At 35.7% G+C, this 21,494-nt stretch overlaps 1 protein-coding gene across 6 annotated transcripts in view; it reads right to left on the bottom strand.

Annotated features, from left to right (window-relative positions):
* The window catches only part of INPP4B (inositol polyphosphate-4-phosphatase type II B), a 777,385-nt gene that overhangs the window by 119,958 nt on the left and 635,933 nt on the right, over positions 1–21,494 (bottom strand). For all 6 annotated transcript variants that reach the window (XM_081304010.1, XM_081304015.1, XM_081304012.1 and 3 more), the window contains 2 exons: positions 12,436–12,639; positions 424–583 (listed from right to left, as the gene is read on the bottom strand). In XM_081304010.1, coding sequence (XP_081160136.1) covers positions 424–583; positions 12,436–12,639 — 364 coding nt within the window. The remainder of the gene's footprint in view (positions 1–423; positions 584–12,435; positions 12,640–21,494) is intronic.

Genomic DNA, 21,494 nt, shown 5'->3' with positions numbered 1-21,494 from the left:
CATTCTATTACACTGTATTCTGTTCAAGAACTGTGAGAAATAACTGTGTCCTGGTATCCCTCAAATTTGTAAGAATTAAAAGCAATCATTGTTTTTTTCTTTCTTTTAAAATTTTGGGAGAATGTGTGAAAGTAGATTGAACTCTGTCAGACCCTTCAAGAGAAAGCACTGTTCTTTGTAGCAAAAAAAAAAAAAAAAAAAAAAAAAAAAAAAAAAAAAAGGCCTTGCAAGCAATTCTGAAAACACAGCTAGGATCCATTTTGATAGTCTTCTATCCTCCAAGCCAAAGCAGTGGAAAAGTCTGTTACCAGCACTTTCACCAAAGGCACTGTTGACTTCTCCTTTTCTATCTCATTTCATCATGATTTTTTCATTGGATTTACTCAGTCAATAATTGGGGGAAAAATAAAAAGGATTCCTTACCCCTTGGGTGAGATGTGATGGAGTCCTCTAGAGAAGGGTCCTTTTCTCCATCTTTGCTGCCTCCGCTGCAGCCTTCGCTACCGCCATCTCTCTCAATTAGTTTATCTACCATAGCAATAATGCAGTTCAGGCTCTTCCCCACGTTGGCCCACACCCTATCCTGAAAAGAGCATGAGTATCACTACTTGCTTTGATTGCAAGAACAAGACAAGGCAAAATCAGGTGCATTCAGTTTAGAGAAGCAGTGAGGCAGGTGGAGGAACTCGCTGAGATTCTCTCATTCATTAGGTCAGACTGTGGATATACAAGAAATCCATTTTCTCTGGATAAAGCCCAAATAAAGTTTTCCTCAATCTCTTTTAGTGAGTCCATTATTTTTGCTCTGTCATATAGAGATGATTAACTTATAAAATATTAATCCATCACTGAGTACAAATTATGACAGTTGAAACTAGAGATACCTGTTATCTTTATCAACACTTAGTAAGAAAGATAGAGCAAAGATACAGCAGTATTTTTAAAGAATAGCTAGCTCTTGCATTACAAATCCTGTTTTAAAAAGTGGTCCTCATAGATAATTGGAAAATTGCTATTTTAACCATTTTTATGTATATAGTTCACTACCATTAATTATAATCACATTTTTGTGTAACCATGACCTCTTATCCTTTTTCAGATATCTTCATTTGCATAAACTAAAATTCTGCACCACTCAGGCATGAATTCCCCATCCCTGGCAACCATCATAGTTTCGTGTAACTATGAATTTGACTACTCTAGATACCACAAAATCCTGAAAGTGTGGCTGGCCTTCAGACCACCTCTAACAGAATGGCCTAGCAGATTAATAAGCAGATCCCTGGGGTCTACAGAGTCCATCAGAACCACTGGGAACACATCAGTGTAAATTAAAACAAAAAATTTTAATATTTTTTATAGTACATGGACACAGTGCTTTTATTTTATTTTTATATAGTGGTGAGGATCGAACCCAGTGCCTCACATGTACCAGGCAAGCACTCTATCAACCGAACTGCAGCCCCAGCCATATAAATTAAAATTTTGACAAGCTTATCATATGCTTCTGACCACATCAAGTCTCAAAACCTCTAAGTCATTTGGTGTGATTTACTTCCTAGGAAGTGTCCCGCATGACCAAGAAGTCTCTGGGTCACTAATCTTCAGATTAGTACCCATATTTGTTTAGGGTGATGCACCAAACTGAATTCTTTGATTCATAAAAATTGCATTAACTTATTTATTTATTATTTTGGGGGACCAGAGATGGACCCCAGTGCTTAACCACTGAGACACGTCCCTAGTCCTTCTTTATTTTTTGAGACAAGGTCTCACCAAGTTGCTTAGGGCCTTGCTAAATTGCTGAAGCTAAATTTGAACTGGGGATCTTCCTGCCTCAGCCTCCCAAGCTGTCAGGATTACAGGTGTGTGCCACCGTGTTTGTCCTCATGATTTTTTTTAAATAGACATTTTAAACATAGTTATCTAGATGGAAGTCTATCACCCCTGGCTTCCTTCCTCACTGTTCTTTGCACTTGAATTAGATGAAGGCACTGACTCTCTCATCCCTATCTCCAGATTAAAGATCCAGATGGATTTCTGGGCCTTTCCCAGCATTATGGCACAGAGTAATCTTTCAGTGAGCACCTTCTCTGTCCTAGAGCTATTTTAGGCACCTGGAGTACCATTAAATATAAAGACAAACTCAAATATAGTATGTCGTTGGTGGTTTGTATATTTTCCCCCAAAATGTATATTTATCACCTAAGTTAATTTCGCTAGTTTGTAAATAAGTAAACTAATTTGGGAGAGGATAAATCTAGGGAGAGAGAACTTAGTGGAATTTACATTATTTGATGCTTGTCTCTTATAATGACTAAGTTAGTTGAATAATTCAACCATATTAAAACAAATGTAGGTCTGGGTAGTCACACAGTTGAGCTGAGGAAGTAATGGGGGGTTTTAGAAAAGCAAAGGAAAGTTAGGAAAGGTAATTCTGAGGTCCTCATGTGAGATGCTACTAGGAGACTTTGGGGCAAGCACTTCACCTCTGGGGAACCAGAGTTTTCTCCTCTATAATTTGGTAAGATAATTCCTGCTCCACCTGCCTCACCATGCTGTGGTAGGAACCAAGTGTCACAGCATGATTTCTAGCAAAGTGTTTGGAAAAAAATCATTACATTTTTACACAGTTTTATCCAGCTTTATGGGCTTCCCTAAATGAGTCAAGTTTCTTTCCCTCATCGTATAACCCCGAATGGGAAGTATGGTATGAATCGCAAAAGATTATAAAAATCCTTCCCTTGAAAGGAGATCTTTCCTCCCAAAACTGAAAGCACTTCAAGAAAATGAAGACCCTGATCACATTCTGTGGAGCATGTCACCCTCTTCCTACTGTCTGACAAGATGAAGGGAGGTACCTCTGAGCCAGGAACCAGGAGGGCTAAGGGAGCTCACCTGTGCAGGAGAGGTGGGGGAGGACGGGCAGACAGCCTGAGGGCCAGGCATCACTCACACTGGGCTCTCACATTCCAAACCCAATAGCCAACTTGATCTTTATTCAGAATACGACTGAATGACTACCGACTACCAACTGCATCTTTAAGGTGGTTCAATTGAAAAATCCAGCACCAGTCTAGCTAATCCTGGGAACAAAAACGCTTACTTGGGAGAGAAAAGGAGGAGGAGATTCTCCTCAGTTTTCCAGGTTAGCTTTGTACATGAGATATGTTTTCAATGCTCTTCTTTTGCCAGTGTTGAAAGGAACTTTATATTTTGAACAAATGCCAAAAGTAATGTTTCATGCTGCCTTCCTGATGGAGAGCAATATCAAGGATGGATCAACTGCTCTTAATGATGTTCCCAAGAGCCTGAACATAAAGGAGTTAAAAGATAATGTGAAATTCACACCTATATACTGGCAGACTCACCCTATTCTTTATCTTTGGAAAAGAGATGGTGAGAGAACTCAGCTTTGGTACACTGCCTCCTTCTCTTTAATGGCCTCTTCAGAATAGATTAAAGTTATTGATTTGTGCCTTTGTCTCTCAGGCTGGACTATGTACGATTTGAGAATTCTATTCACACTGTAGACAAAGGGCCTGGTTCTCCATGACTTTTGTTGGAAGAAAGGAAGGAAAAAAGGCAGAGAAGGAGGGAGGAAGCAAGAAGAAGGAGGAGTGAGGTGACTCCAGAGAAGAAGAGCTGGTGTCTATATTCATCTGACATATGCATATTGGCTAATTTAACCTTTAAAAACTGCCAAATGAGCTTAATATCATTGACTTAGTCTTTAGGGAAATGAAGAGACTTAGGGTCAAAGAGGTAGAATAACTATTTTCAACACTAAAATGTTAGGAATGTTCTAGAAATACAAACTTTTGGACTCCAAAGACTTGATTCTCTCGAAGGAAGAGTCAGAAGGAGGGGCCAGGAAGGTCAGAGAGAGGGGAGTGTCATTTTGCAGGAGTAAGATGAGGATAAGTTATCTGAGACTTGAAAATGAGTCTGGCAGCAGCTCCTAGACTTAACAATGACTCTACAATATGAACACACTGGTCAGATGTACCCATAAGTGTGAGTCCAAGAGTGTCCCAGTAACAGGGATGGAGCAGTGCCTACTGGGTTACCGTGGCTTCAGGGACCATCAGCATAGGTCAAGGAATATAAATGGCCAACATTTACAGAGGATCAAGGCCTCAAGTCCATTCAAGTGACTGGAACAGAAAACAGATTAAAAGTTACAGGAGGAAAGATAATAACTCAGTTAACTAAGAGCCTTGAGTAGAAGGTGGTCCATTACTTTGAAAATAGGATATTCAAGGATAGGTGGGCAAGATGCTTGAAGGGGAATCTTGAATATCTGAGTTTTTTTCCAAGTAAGCCAGTTTCTTTACATCTCTGTGAAAACATGCACAAAGGACAATAACCAGCAATTACACCTTCTCGTTCTGATGACTATTACTCACAAGGCCAGCTCAAATTCTTCTTGATTGAATTGTTGGGTCTACTCAGTGAGGCAGCCCCCATGCTGAAGAAGGCTGGTTAGGGAGAAGACAATGGGAGTCCAGGAGCCTGAAGAATAAGGGACCTCTAGACCTCCACCTTCTCTTTAGCCTGAGGAAGTAGGATTAGCCTCCCCATCCTGTTTAGCTCTTCTGCCCCATGAGAGGGTTAAAAATGACCATTACCTATCTCTCTCACACACATACACACACACACACCACACACAAGATTGATGGGCCTTTCCCCAGAAATAGCAGCCAATACCCTGCTGAGCCTCTGGCTGTGCTAAGGAGCAATGGAACATTAGTGGGTCCCAGTGTAACCTTTATTATGGAGGCTTAATTTTAATCAATGTTTTTAACCTTAATGGAACTTTCATATCACCTCCTTGGAAAGGTGAAGTGGCTGTAAACTTTTCTGGTTACTGAGGGTACAAAATGAGTGAGGAACTAGTTGTAATATTTATTCCATTCTAAGTCAGGTGTGGTCTAGGCCATAATTTATTTCCTGGTTCGGATCTAAGTGAACATAAATGTCAAGTCCAAGGACACACCTGCAAAAATTTGATGGATGCATCAGTAAGTAGCCAGGGGGCCCTGACAGTTGGCAGAGTTGGTTAGGATAGGGGTCACAGTGCTTACTCAGCACGTCACATGTTTATGAACTTGGTGGTATTCAAGAGAAATCCTGAGTGCTTTGGATCAGCAGTTAACTTCAAAAGGAAATTTCAGTAATGCTTAGCTGATCAACTTTTCTAAGGCCAAATTTTGATTAGCAAGTATGTGAAGATGGAACCAGGGCTGATATGGAGATCCAAAATAGCCCTGTCAGATATGTATTTCCATGAATAATTTCCCACTTGCCATTATCAATTTTAGAGGTCTTTGATTAGAAATAGTCAGTGAATTAACAAAGCTGATCCCATCTTTATAAAGGAGCTTTGGTTTTTCCTTGAGCTGAAGGAGAGCAATTTGTTCTATACTGGCCAAGTTCCTTAACGCTGCAAGTCTTTATTCCTTTAACAGCTTGATAGCTCTTCTCTATGAACCCTAACTTTATCAAGACAGGTAGGTAAAAGAAGTTGCATGTTAAATATTCTATGGTCCAGTTAGTACATGGATGTTCCAAGCTACATAGCACTCAAAACACACACACACACACACACACACACACACACACACACACATCTACTTAACATGGACTTCTGAGATCTATCAGAATTAAAAGAGCTTTGCCAATCTTTACTTCCTATTCATCTTTCTGCTTTGATTTCATTAGTTGCTCATGTTAAAAGCCTTGACCTTCACTTCACACTCAGTTCAAATCTACTCCTCTTATTCTGACATTCAGTCCTTAGTCACACAAATGGACTCGGATAGTTAGCTACTGTTTGTCCAGAGGTGACCTCCCCATGAGCTCCTGGTTTGGATCCTGCTCAGACCTACGTTATTAGCTTCATACTGTCAGGTCTATGCCTGAGTGCCATGTTCACCTTCATTGATCGATATGTCTATTTTATCACTCCTGGTCAAAAGTAGTCTTAATGCTGCAGCTGCTATCACATTCTTCTCTCAGCCAAGAGGCGCCTCATAGCGTAAAATTAGATAATTCCTATTTCTCCTTAGTCTTCAAAATTAAAACTTCATTCAGATCAGATCTCTTGCTGTCCTAAAGACATGCTCTTAAATTAGATCAACCCATATTTACCAGGCATTTGCTATATGCCTGCTCAGTGCTAAAGATCAAAACTTGAAAGAAACTTTGGAGAAACTAATATTTGTATCATGACAGGCTAATTTTTAAGCCTAGAATAACTTCTCCCTTATTTCTATCAATCTAAATTCTTTTCTGTTCAAGGCTCACCCATGTCCATGAATTATTCATGTTACTCTCTCTCTGCATTACATGCTCTTTATGCCATTTATTTCTAATAAAGAATGGACTCTATAAGGAGAAGGATTATCCATTCATCCTTTTATTTTCAGGTTCTACTACTCACTCACCAGGATATAAACAAGATGAGAATAAATAAATCAATGAATGAAAGAGAGAAGGAAGGGAAAGGACGGTTCCTTCATCCTTTCCAACTCTCAGGTAACCTCTCTGAATGTTTTTGACATTTTAATATTGATCATTTCACCATATGGGGTCTTGAAATACATTTCAATGTTTGCTTGTTTTATGACTGCTAGTCATCTCACTTAAATTTCATATTGCTATTAAGCTCAGGTTCCAATGAAGCACCTATATGTTGTAGCATACAATTTATACTTAGTATCTGTTGACTGATTAATATTATGCTCTTTAGAAGCATATTATATTATGAAACAACCATAAGAAGTTTTTATTATGTGCATCCTCAAATTGAAGTTGGAGCCAGGTTCCTTCTCTGAATGACTGAATAGATCCTAATAAATGCCACATCATACTGAAGGTTTTATTTTAGTGAACATTTGTTTAATAACAAGTGGAAAAAATCCCACTGATCAACTGAAGCTTTTAATTTTAAATTGATAATAAAATGTTATCTGCACATCATTATATACAAGCACAACTGGTTGACCTAGGTAATGTTATGAGTATGTTACATACAACCATTTTCAAAGATTTTTTTAACTGTATGTATCCTAATATATCCAGTCAATAATCTCTCTATATATTCCTCAGCATTTCCTTTACTTAGTCACCAAATTTGGACTTTCAAAGATTTCTATTGAGAAATAATATTTCATTATTTCCAATAATATATATTAAAGTTTGAGGGTGCTTATTTTGAATGTGATTATACATTTCAAAAGTATTTATATGCAAATTTGTGCAGTTATCAAAATGTATGACATTGAACCAGGTATTGTAAGAGACAGGAGAATAGCCAAAGTGAGGTGATGACATTCAACTTAAAACCACAGGAAACTCACCATCACCTTTTTGGAATAAAATTTCTCTATTAAAACACAGGTGGAGGGGGCTGGGGATGTGGCTCAAGCGGTAGCGCGCTCGCCCGGCATGCGTGCGGCCCGGGTTCAATCCTCAGCACCACATACCAACAAAGATGTTGTGTCCGCCAATAACTAAAAAATAAATATTAAAAATTCTTTCTCTCTCTCTCTCTCCTCTCTCACTCTCTCTTTAAAAAAAAAAACACACAGGTGGACTTGGAGGATGAGCTGTTGGTTCCACAAATCTGTCCTTTCACCTGTTCCTACATTAACTGCAAAATACCTTGAACTAGACAGTATGAACACTGTGTTAAGTGCTATAAAACAGTGAACTGAAGGTGAAAGTATTAACTGCATGTGGGAAATCTAGAAACAGGCAGGATTTCATGAATATGCATGCACATAAAAATCTCATTTGGGGTTTCTTTTCTTTAATAGAACATTTGTGCATTTTAATGGACAGTCATGAACTTTGCTTAATCACCTTTTCTGGAATCTAATATGGGATAAGTATTCCAAGCACATTTCTTGAGGGTGAAATGAACTGGAGAAGTCAAGGAATGTTTCTCATCCATCAAGAAAATAGATGGTAGACTACATTCAGTTGTCATATAGGGAACTACTGGCCTCCTTCTCCCTGTCCTTTCTGAAGGGGAAAGTGATTATAGAAAAGCCTCATGCATGTTCAGGTAATATATGGACTTTATTAACAAGGTGTTTGATGTAAGTATTGCTCTGAGTTTATGCTACTTTTCTAAATTTGATACAATTATTGAAAAATTATTATAGGTCCATGTGGGTTATCCATTGCCCTTATGTGACATGAACACATTTACTGTAATCAAAAAGAGAAAATGTTCTCCTAGCTCAAGAATGGAGCTAAGACAGGTGCAGTGGCACATGCCTGTAATCCCAGCATCTTGGGAGGCTGAGGCAGGAGGATCCTGAGTTCAAAGCCAGCCTTAGCAACTTAGCAAGACCCTGTCTCTAAATAAAATATGAAAAATGTCTAGGGATGTGGCTCAGTGTTAAGCACCCCTGGATTCAATCCCCCCCCAAAATGAATGCAGACTAAGATTCACAATCTGATTCATGTTTGCAACATAAATGAGGGACTTAATTGGGTAATTGAGATGTTGAACTGTGGTCTAATACAGAAACGCAGTTCAATTAAAAAATGCATTTGGGATATGACTAAATAATAAGAATAGCTTTCAATGTGGTGCACTTTGCTAGAATGAATCAGAATATAAAGGATCAGAAGCTTATGTTTTAAACAATTTATTTGAATAGGGATAGGAAGATTTAGCCCCAAGCCTATCAATGTAATGTTGAAATTAAATCACAGTGTTGCAGAGAATAGCATAATTACTAGAAGCCACAAAAACTGGGTCAACCTAATAGTTTGGTTGGATGACATGCCTTCATACTTTGGACAAACTAATCTTGGAATCCCAGCTGCTGGAAGCATCTGGTGTGGAGATGAAGAGAAATAAATGTGATATTTCATTTTTACCAGCTGGAAGATGAAGAACTCCATTCAAGCCTATTTCCTGGTACAGATTGTCATAGAATCCCAAATAATCCTTTGCAGTTTAATTGTTTACTAACTTTTTAAGGAAAACAAACCTTTAAAGCACTCAATCATTTACTAAGTAAAATTCAGCAAATAACAAGCACTTTTGTAAGCACTCATTTTAGTTTCAATCTCTACCATATTGACTAGATAATTATTGTCCAGATTCATATGTCATCAACTTTGTCAACAAAACAACAGAGAAGCCTCAAACAATTTAGAGTTAACAATGATTCTTCTTCCTGACCAGAAAAGAAAGGTTGTTAGATGTATAAGGAGGACAAGACACAAGAGTCATTTACTAACATGAACTCAATTGCAAAATATTTATACAAGAATAAAGGCAGTTATTCAAGCTAGGAAATTTTTATAGCCAAGAACAGAAATTATGTAAAATGAAGAATTACAAAAAGGGAACTACTGTACTCTTATGTACAAACCTAAGCCAACATAACCAGAGAATATTTTCATATATCACAGAAACCCAATTACACTAATTTAAAACACTGAACTACTTCTAGAAGTTGACTAGATTTGTAATCCGTGCTGAAACTTTTCTAACAACTAATTAAGAAAAGGAAATACACACAAGGCTCTATCTCCAATTCATTTAATGGCACAGTCTCCAATTTTCAATTAGCTACAGTTTCTTTGGATTTACTCATTGTGTCAAAGTTGAATAAAACTTTGAAAATAATCTGAAATGATTATGACTCTGGCAAAATTGTTTCTGTCTTTTTAAAAGGGATTTCCATCCCTTGGCAAAGGCATTTTTTTTTTCAATAGAAAGTGGTTGCTATGGAAATCAGTAAGAATCTTATAGAACAATCAAACTTAATATTGTTTGTAAATAAAGCAAATTATACTAAGATGAGAGAGTCAGAATTAACTTTTTGGAGTGGGAAAGCGTTTCCTGTAATTGAGGTTAATTTAGACAACATGCTTTCTAGAAACACTGGATTCTGAAAGAGATGCAGAAATGATATGAAGGAAGGTGCAGAGAGAAAAGGTCGGGACCTTCATTATCACTCTATAGTTATTTTGCCTTTGAAGGAAACCAAGAGAAACTGGTCAATCAGTCATTAACTGCAAAAAAAAAAAATAGGAAAACTTTTTCCTCTGGAAGATATTTTTTTTTCCTAGTACCAGCTCTAGGAAAAAAAAAAAATACTCAAGTATTCCCAAGAGAAGCGGGGAGGTGAGCAAATACCAGGCAGACCAGGCTCACTCTTGACAAGCACTGAGATTCTTCCCAGGTTTTCCAAATGTTGCTAATAAGCTCAACCTCCCATTTCTTTGGTGCACACTTGAAACTCCCCACTCTCCACTTTCCGTTCTTCTCATCACCTTCTCTTAGCAAATGAGTCCTTTCTGTGGACAGAATAAAAGCCACCCCGCCCCCACCAGAGTCCTTCTTCACATGGTGCCTGCAGCCTCAGCAGAAAAGAGCACTTTTGCCTAGGACTCCAAGAACTGAGTCTCTTCCTTCTCTTGTAAGTATCCTGCTCCATTAGTAATCACTTCTCTGACTCCTAAAAGCCTAAAGCAATTTAAAAAGTAAATAAGTAATAATCACACGCAGACACACCAACCACCTCTCCATGAGGCAACTATTGCAATCCCTTCTAAAAGTACACCTCATCCCCTTTTCCTTTTTTATTATTTTGATTTAAGATGACTTTTTATTGATGCACTATAATTGCAACCAATAGCAGGCTTCACTGTTGCATATTTATGTATCTATTTATATATGTATTTTCTTGAATTATTAACTTCTACTCACAGAATTACTTACCTTCCCATTTGAAATACCTAGGAGACTCACATTCTCAAAAATTATCCAAAGAAAAGAAAACAAGGAGAGAAGAAGAAGAGGAACAATTTTGAGCAGAAGGAAGAAGTTGGGGTGTGGGAGAGGGATTGCATATTACAAGGGGGGTAAAATGAAAAAACAAAACATACCCAATTTTTAACACAAAATGGTAATTTTTATCTCAAAAGGTTAACACTCTCTATTTAATTAAATGAGATATAACTTGTTTCCCCTATTTACCCAAACTGTTTAAAATTCACAATCCACATTTTATGATCTGTACCCAATCTCCCCACTTCTCTCAAAGGACAGATTTGATTCTCCTAATAGGATTATATAATTCACATTTCTTTAAAAAAACACATAATAATAATGTTGAAGGAACGCAATGCATTTTCCTGGACCTATCCAGTTAATACAGCATCATTGCACAGGTAAACAATTTATTTCACGACCATCCTGAGAGGTAAGCAGAACAGGTGCTATTTTCATTTCATAGTTGAGAAAATTGAACTTCAGAGAGGTTAAGAGGTATGCGCGCCTTGGAGCTGTGAATAAATTGAAGAAAGTGCAGATAAAAGGGGAAATATTAGATTTGCTCTTTTGAAAATGCTTCAGCAGGAGAAACGCCATCTTAGTCAGCAACAACACTTATTCAGCATTTATTTACCTCTTGAAGCCAAGCTCTGTGTTTCCTGTGATTGAAATTTTTTACAGAGAAAGAGCAGGCATCACCTTGTGGTCCCTCAGATAGCAAGATTTTTGGGGAGATCATGGCTGCTCAAATAGTTCATTCCCTAAACACTTAAATTCTAGACTGGCAATAGCTTCACATCTAATATAGCTGGCCCAGTTTTTTTTCTCATTGTTAAACATATGATACAGGGTTTCTCTTTGTGTGTGTGTGTGTGTGTGTGTACAACTATGCATACAACTTTGGAAGGTTTTTGGAAAATTAATATGCTTTGACTCCATAATAACATACCTCTCTCCTGCCACCTGCCTTTTCATGTCCCTCCTGTCCTATTCTACTCTACTGGAGTTCTTCTTACTACGTTGCTTCTTTTACTTATTCACCTTTATTACATATCTTTTTTTTCAAATGCTTATCTGGAGCATATGAATTTTAGAGTACCTGCAGCAACATCTTCTTTTCAATCATAAAATCACGAGCAAGAAGGGTCTAAAAGATCTTTATGTCCACTATCACTTAAATATGAATATATTTTTTAAAAGTATGCCCAGAAGTGAAACACGGGGTTGCAACATGGAAATACTTGTTGCATCCCAGTCATGGTAACGTGGATGATTTTTGACACTTCTTCTGAAAAACAATTCTAATATTTTTATATAGCTTTGCAATAAAGGAGAAAAGTAGCATAGGATCTTGTAATTATGATATCTTTGCTTTGATGGCATAGTCTTGGTTATAAATATGATTTATTTGCTAACCAATGTACTCCTATATCACATTAATTTGATCAGTAATATAACTTCCAAATATAACTTGCCCCTAAGGCAAAGTGTGACTTGTTGTTCCACAATATGCATCATGACTGTTCCTTAATATTTTTTTTTAATGAAAAACAGAGCTCTCTTATCATGCGTCCTTTATTTCTCAGGTTTGAACAGTGAGAGGCAAGCGATGTGCAAAGACTTACCCACTCTTCCTCGTCATAGTCTGAATGATGCGGTATGGAGTCCTGCCTTTTCATCCGTGGGGGTTGGTCCTCGGGACAGCTCTCCTCTGCTTTGCTCCTAGGAGAGGGTGGTTTCGTAAGGATTCCTCCTGGCCTTGCAGTATAGAGTGCTAAAAGTGCACTCCTCACCAGCTGATCCTTGAAAGCATGTACAAAAAGCTCTGTCTGGAAAGAAATTGACAAGGATTAGAAACACCATGGTAGGCAGCACAGTATAGAGCTATGGAAAGGTCAATTGCAGATTTGTTGGTACTTAAGTGGTGTGGATGGTAGAAAAAGAACAGGCACCAAGGAGAGAAAATGATTCATACCAATCAATGGAAAATGGTTTGGTGTTGGGATGCAGCCAAGGCCTCGAGTCCTCCTGTTTTAAAGTTAATGCTGAGGTTTAAAAGGCACTATAAACACCATCTGTCTCCTCCGCCTCTTCTCTTTTGGCTCCAAACCCTGTCTTTGGAGATGAATTTCACTGGGGATAATCATTTGAGCAACATCTACCTGCTGCACCTTTCAAGTCATTCCAAACACATCTTAAGAAGAAATGTAATCAGACTATGTACATTTACTATTTTAAGCAAGGTTAAAGGCTAAAGAGAGAAAGAAAGATGTATCTTAAAAATACTGAGTAATTATTTTTAAATATCATGAACAAATCTCAGTAGTAGAGATGACATAACAGTCTTCCCTATGAAAATATTTGCCTTTTGCTCCTAATTACCACCCCTTGAACTGTCTCCTCCAATAAATGGTTTCAGTAATGCTCAATGTTAACAAGGTTACTGTGAAACCTGGCATGGTAGAATTTACAAGCTGGTGGTAAACACTTAGTAAGTACTATAGTAATGACACCCTCCCAACAGTAAAGAACTTTACAGCTGTACTTTGCAGTTTCCTGATGAAATGTTTTAAGAGCTTCACCCTGTAATATACCGAAGGATGCAGTAACTGATTCTCTGTATTATAGTACACTTAACATGCATGTGGCCTAACAATCTGTTGAAGGAGTACAGACATAAGTCAAGCATTGACCCACATTGTTAATGGAGTCATACTTTGTCATCTGTTAGAAAGGGGCCCTATAATGTGTAGCGTTATTTTGGATAATAATTGATATTCTCACCATTTAATGCAGCATCCTTATATATAATGCCGACTTCAATATTGTAACTCAAGGTAATTATTTCTTGGTGCACTCTCAATATGCAGTCAATAGTGCCATGTCTAACTCCTGGTTGCTAAATGATCTCTAAATCTTCTTGTTGTGAATGTCAGCAATTAAACTCCATTAAATCTTGTGCAAAACAAGTGCCTAATAAGACTGTATTATATCTGCATAGTTCCTTCTTTGCAATAGATCATAAAACTGTAAGCTGGAAGGGACCTTGAAGTTGACCTCTTTGTTAATCAGTTAAAAAACTAAGTGTGGTAATCTGTTTTACCACAAATTGCTTATGTTAGCACAAATGGAATAGATTCCCAAGTTGCCTAAAAATTCAGTAGTTTTTCTTATTCCAGTCCCCTCATCACCTGCTCTAACTGTTCCTGTCTTTCTTCCCTAACTCCAAATCCCTACATGTTTTGAATATCCATCATTTCTCAAATGTGCCTACAATGCTGACATAACCATTGCTATTTTTCTATTTTTATTTTGTTTTCTTTTAGTTGTAGATGGGCACAATGACTTTATTCATTTATTTTTTTGTGTGTGGTGTTGAGGATCAAACCCAGCACCTCACATGTATTAGGCAAGCCCTCTACTGCCGAGCCACAACCCCAGCCCACCATTGCTAAATTTTATTGGCTATTTAAAATACTCTATTAATATATTAGTTATATTGAATCTACTTTGAGAAGGTAAGAAAATAAGAAATATGGAAAAATGGATATATGATAATAATAGACTGAAAAATATTTTGGATAATAAAACATAAAATAAAAGGTCCATTTATATTGGAAAGGAACAAGAAATGTCCAATGATGTTTGCAATTAAGTGTTCAAATGGGAGTGGAAGATATAAAAAAAAGTTCTGATGGAAAAATATGGCTAGACAGTATTCAAACCAGTCAGTATATTTACAGGAAAATGGGGAGATATGCTATTTGCACAATTTTTCACATTGCCTGGATATATTCATCAATGTGAATTTAATAGTGAAAAATGTGAATTTACTCCCATTCAGCTTTAACCAAATTATTTCTCTGTTGATAGTTTCAATAAATTCTTTTGATTTATTTTTAGAACAAAACAGCTTGCCTTCTTTGAATTCCTGCTACTACAGCTCTAGTCTCCACAGTATTCCTATAATTACTATGTAGCAGAATATCTATTCATACCCAATGAAATCTTCTACAATACTAGTAATCGTTTCCTTCCCATGCATGCACAAGCAGAGATTCCACTTCATTTATCTAAATCTTATTTGAGTTGATTTGCCACCAAAGGGAAGGAAGATAATTCAGAAAATTCTTGCAATTATACAATCCAGAATTTTCTTTGGATAGTTGAATACAATGCTTGACAATCTTAAAAACAACAATAGCTGTTTTTTTACTTTGTGCCTATACTGACTAATATATTAGACTGCTTGGAAATTCTCTGAATCACCAGGGTACTATATATTGTATTAGATTTTATTAAATAATCCATTGCAATATCTCTGTGGCCTTGAAGAATCTTAATTTTGTAGATTAGCACTACTTATTAAAAGTAGACCAGTGAAGAACTTGGTATGTTTTATAGTCGACATAAATCAGTTTGAGGAGATTAATATAGTCATTTAAACCCAACACATCCATATACTGTTGTTCCTACAACTGGATGACACTAGAGAAGTAAAGTCAATGGAAAGGTGTGGTCATGTCTATGAGTAGTTGCCTGAGTGTTCTGAATCCCCTTTCCTCTTCTGATCCATATACAGACATGTTATTCATTACACCATTGGCCTGCACCAACATTATTCTTTTTCTGGATCAGCTTGTACTGTATTAAAAGCAAGAAGAAAAGCTCTCTAAATATTATGATAAAAATTTACTTAATATATGAGCTTATCAATACAGTAAAAATAATAAATTCAGAACCAAGGAATATCTAGTTCACCTGTTTGAAAAATAAAGAAAAGATAAATGCTATCTTCAAAAGGAAATGTTTTTTTTTCAAACACATATTCCCATATAACTATTTTTTGAAGCAAAACACAAAATTACCTACAAGTTTAAACTACTCAGAATTACTTCTCCTAGGGATGAGTGGAGAGAACTTCCTACTTTTCTGAGTATGAATGATAGAGGAAAAGTTAGAATATGTTCATTTAAGAATACTTTTTTACTAGAAATCTCAACAAATTAAACTAAGTCCTGTTCTATTTAGAATTTCATTTTCTTTGGAAAAAAAATATCAAGACAATGTCCAATTCCATCTGCAATACAGAATCAACTAATGACATTAGTAAGTGATTGTGGCTTTCTTAATAATGTATGCAGCAGGAAAGAATCCTGTTTATTTTGTATTCGATGTGCTTTAATTGTTTCATAGATATATATTGCTATATGCTGTCAATGGAATGAATATTTAACAGTCCAGGAGTTTACCTGACACTGGGCAGCTATGCATCATGCACTTGACCTAACATGAAGTGGGTCTGTATCATCCCCAGTCTGTATCAAATTATAGTGTCTATCTGTGAAGATCTCAATGGAGCTCACTGCTTGTGCTCCATCTCTTTTTCTCAACTGAACTTCTTTAGTTTTATTTTTTGACTCATCATCCCCTATTCACTCAAAATGCTTTAATGTGAACCCCAATTGCCTAAATCACTCTCTTAAAACCTATTCCTCCCCACCACTGGTGATGTAATCCATTCCTTCAAAGCTTCCACTATTATCTTTCTGCCAAAATGTCTAAAATCCATTTCTACCCACCTCCAGAACTATATCTATCAGCTATTTCCACTTAAAGTCCTTTGAGTTTAGGAGTCCCAGTCTGATCTCAAGTGATTTTTTGTTTGTTTGTTTTTTAAACCTCTTCTTAGATTTTCTATCTGAGTGGTATCATTACTATTCACCAACTGGGACTCGAAACCTCTGGCACATCCTCAGTGATATAAATATTCTAAATTTGTCTCTTATTTCTTCTAGTTAAATATTTTCAAGAATGTCAAAGACTAACTCTGGTATAAAGATGATAGTGGAATCTTTTAGATTATATATTAAGGTCTATGATCTATTTTGAGTTAAATTTTACGTATATGTATGAGGTAAATGGTAAATAAAAAGGCCGTTTCCTTTTTCTTTTCTTTTTTTTTTTTTTTGCATCTGGATGCCCAGACATTCCTGCATAGTATGCTGAAAAGACACCTTTTCCTGAATAAAATTAATTTGTGCTTTGTTTCCAAAGTTATTTGAACACAAGTATCAACTGGGTTCTGGGTTCTCTACCCCATTCCATTAATCTACAAGTCTGTGCTACACCGATATTTCACAACCCACAATATACACTAGTATTTTTTGCTTGAAAGTAAATGTACTTAAAGAAATTAAAAGGTTGAAGTTTTTGAAATACCTGTTTCTGTTCACATATTTACTGTCTTTCTCTCTATTCTTTGTGTAGATCCAAATCTCTCTGGTATCATTTTTTTTTCTCCTTGATGACTTTTCTTTGCTACCTATTGTATTGTAGTGCACATCTGCTATAAAATATACCATACTTTTACCTTTGACAGTTATCCTCTCAGGGAATGGAACTGTAAGTTATCATATTTATTTTGGTCAGTACTTAGAAGATGTTACTCCATATTTGCCTGGTTTTCATAGTGTCTAATGAGAAGTTGGCCGTCATTCTCTGCATATGCCCCTTTTGGTTTGCCCCTATCCCACATACAATTTTATGTTATCTCTGTTTCTCAGTAATTTGGTTATAATATCCTGAGTTTCTTTTTCTGTATTTATTCTCCTTGGAGTATCCTGAGTTCCTTGAGTCCCTAGTTTTACTGTTTCATGAAATTATGAAAAATTTTGGCCATAATTTTTGCAAATAATTTTATGCTCCCTCTTTCCTTCCTTTTCTTGGACACAAATGTCAGGCTACTTGACATTGATTTGTAAGTCATTAGCAAATTTGTAAATATAGCCTTAAAAACAATTGAAATTAAACATAGAGCAAAACCACTGAAAAACATGACCAGAACATAAATTTGTAAGTCATTTATGTTCTGGTCATGTTTTTCAGTGGTTTTGCTCTATGTTTAATTTCAATTGTTTTTAAGGCTATATTTACAAATTTGCTAATCTTGTACTGTGACCAGTTTACTCCTAATTCACCAAGAAAAGATTTTTATCTCAGATTTTGAGATCTTTGTGATCCTTTTTTATTTTTATTACTTACTTATTCTTTATTTTGTGGTACTAAGATTGGACCTTGGGGTGCTCTATCACTGAGCCACATTCCAGACTTTTATTTTTTTATTTTTAGGGAGAGAATCTTTCTGAGTTACCCAAACTGGCCTTAAACTTGTGATTCTCCTGCCTCAATCTCCCAAGTACCTGGGATTAACAGTATGCACCATCACATCCAGTTGATTCTTTTAAAAATATTGTATCATTCTCCTCATTCTATTCAGTTGTTTCTCCAATTTCCAAAATAGATGGAGAATATACAAAATTCCTATTTTAGATTCCTTATCTGCTAATGTAATCATCTCTGTTGTTTCTGGGTCTGTTTATATTCCATGTGTCGAGCTGCAGGTAAAATTTCCCTGCTTCATCACATGTTTAGTATTTGTTTAATAAGTGGCAGGTATTTTGATCATACATTCTTGGTTTCTAGATTTTATTATACTTATTTAAAGAATAATGTTTTAAGTTAAGTTACTTAAAATCAGTGGGATTATTTCAATCTTTATTTTAAAGCCTTATTAGGATGCATTAGGAGCAATCTTTAGTATTAATTTATCCCTACTACTAGGGCCATGTTCTTGTGATGATGCTACTTGATTCCCTGAACATCTCGTTTGCTCTGCTGGCAGAAAGATAAATTATTCTCAGCCCTGTGCGACAACTAGGAACTGTTTTAGTGGTTTGGGTTTGGTATTTTCTTTTTGAATATGGGTAGTTTATTCTCAGTGAAACTTGAATAAGAACTAAAGTAAAGATTTAAAGGCACTCATTTACAGGACTACAAGTCTCTATCTATATGAAGATTCCTCTTTTCTTGATGCTCTGCTCTGTTATTTCTAGCTATCTTGGACTTCCCAAACTCTAATCCCTATTTACTTAATTTGAGAACATTACTGTTTATATTCCTTCTCCCAAGCGCTACAGCCTGAAAAATGCCTTTGAATGTAAGCTCAGCAATTTAGGATCACATAGTTTGTTAACTTCCTGTGTTTCCTATTTTCAAGTGGTTAAAAACCATTTTGTCCAGTCTTATCACACTTTAAGGTAGGAGGATCCATGTGTCTCCATCATGGACAGCAGTTCTGACTTCATGAATTTAATATACAAGTTTCATTCTTAACATTTTCTTATTTTCTCATCTTTTTTTCCAATTCTGAAGTTTTCTAATAAACACAAATTTTGTTAATTGTATAATATTATTTCACAAATTAAATATTTACTACTTGGAAGGATTTATGAGACGCAGAAGCATAAATTCTGATTCTGAAATTTAATCTTCACTTAAACCAGTTATTCTCAAGTTCCCTTTATACCACTAGTATGTATAGTTTATAACCATAGATAATAAACCAAATATCTTTACTCATTAAATCCTATATTAAAGTTTGGTGCTGAGTTAGACTTAGGAAGGGTTGAAGTGAATAAACAATATGAAATTCCTATTCTGTATCTAAATAATCAACATAATTAAAATTCTCCTCTATATCACTTGTGTCTTCAATTTCTTACCATTCCAGGCATTGCTCTTATAGAAACAGAACAATTCTTAAGAAAATCTTGATTTGAGCTCTAGAATGAAATGTTTTTCATTTTTCTTTCAGTACACACAGTATTTTAGCAGAGTATGCTGAAAATGAAAGAATACTAGTAATGAGAATTTCTTAAATATACTGTAATATAGACTCTAATATTTGCATTTTTAACCATTTAACAATTGTAACACTGGTAAACACTACCATTCTTAAAGTCTTGGGTTATAAAAGTTAAGGACCATGTGTATATAGTATTTATCATATAGCACTGAGTACAATACCATACATAATTAAGTGATCACTGATGCTTTTTAGTGAGCAGGACAATAATGACTTTCTAAACAAGGCCTATAACTCTCTATAGAAAGGAAAAAAGCAGTAGGCATTTGAAAGTTAATGTCACACATATTTCTAAACCATAAGAAATAACATTTATTACCTACATTCATTTTTCAATTCTTTTCAGCTTGAATTTATTTACATTTTTCCTTGGATGTATTTTCATGAAATAGCACAAATTTAATTTGAGCAAAAGAAAAATGAATTTTTATCCCACTCTAATAGTAAACTTTAATATTTCATATTAAAATTTTGCCTTATCCTTTGTCTTTTCATTTGTAATTATTCAGAGAAAGCTTGCTTAATGTTAGAAACATAAAATTATTTAATATTTGCAAGAACTAACATGCAACAAATAAATACAATTCTCCATCAAGAGGTATGCTAGTACATGAGAACATGAAACTATTACAGAAAATATTCATTATTGTGAAATCACACTTATGTTCTTTACCATACAACTAATGTATGTGGTTCTATGTAGAAGTGTCCATCATAAACTCCTGGGACATTCAAAGACAGGATAATGGTTAAGCTCACAGAATCTGGAGTCAGAAAACCAACTCCTATAACTGTAAGCACATTATTTAATGGTTCTCTGCCTTAGTTTTCTTAACAGAGTAAAATGAGAATACAAAACTAATTAAAATTAAAAAATAAATAAATAAATAAAAGCATGATTCATAAAAAAGAAAAAAAGATTAGGAGGAAACAGTGTAGAAAACAGTAGTATCTTCTTCATGGTATTGTGAAAACTGAATACCTTGCAGCAGAGTTAAGCCTCAGCTAACTGCTACCTGTCACAGTCATTTGTCATTATCACCACAACTCTTATTGTGAATTTCTTGTGAAGAGCGGTCCAGAGTCTTTTTTTTTTTTTTATTCTGCCAGTGCCCCTGGTGTCAGACATAGTGCCTGGTTTACAGTATGAATTCAGGAAATCCTTTTAATTTTTATAAATTGTGTATGTTTCTTTCTTTCTACCAGTGAATGTTCATAAGGACAGAATTTTGTTTGTAAACTTAGACCTATGCTTTGGTTCTCTAATTTATAGCAGCAGAGATGCTATGAATTACTTTAGGATATAAAAGTATTGTCTACTCAGAGATTTCCTGAATATGTTAGCAAGTTCCCCTGCCATCTCTCTTTTTTTTTTCTTTTCTTTTCTCTTTTGGTGGGGGAGGGTATCAAGGATTGAACTCAGGGGTACTCGACCACTGAGCCACATCCCCAACCTTATTTTGTATTTTATTTAGAGACAGGGTCTCACTGAGTTGTTTAGCACCTCACCATTGTTGAGGCTAGTTCTGAAGCCACAATCCTCCTATCTCAGCCTCCCAGCCACTGGGATTATAGGCGTGTGCCACTGCCCAGCCACCTGACAACAAAAAACCCACAAAAACTGTGTAAGATGATGAATGTGCTAATTTCCTTCATCCTGGTAACCTTTTTACTATCTATATGTGTCCCTTAGGATCATGCTGCATATCTTAAATACAAAGAATAAAATTTACTTTTTAACACTGGGGACTATGAATGAAGGAAAAAAATGTATTCTCTAATCCAATTTTTAAAATCCCCCAAACTTAGAAAAATGAAACTTTAAAAATTTACATTCCACTAATATTAAATTACATTTAAACTTGGGATGTCACTAAAACTATTTCCTTTTCATAATAAACTCATGGATCACACTTTATTCTAAGTCAGAAGCTACTCTTCTTCATAAACTATGTAAAATTGTTAACTTAGATCATT

The sequence above is a fragment of the Spermophilus citellus genome (genome assembly GCF_964194105.1).
Source record: "Spermophilus citellus genome assembly, chromosome: 8".
NCBI classification, from domain to species: domain Eukaryota; kingdom Metazoa; phylum Chordata; class Mammalia; order Rodentia; family Sciuridae; genus Spermophilus; species Spermophilus citellus.
This window is presented reverse-complemented; position numbering and strand designations above follow the sequence as displayed.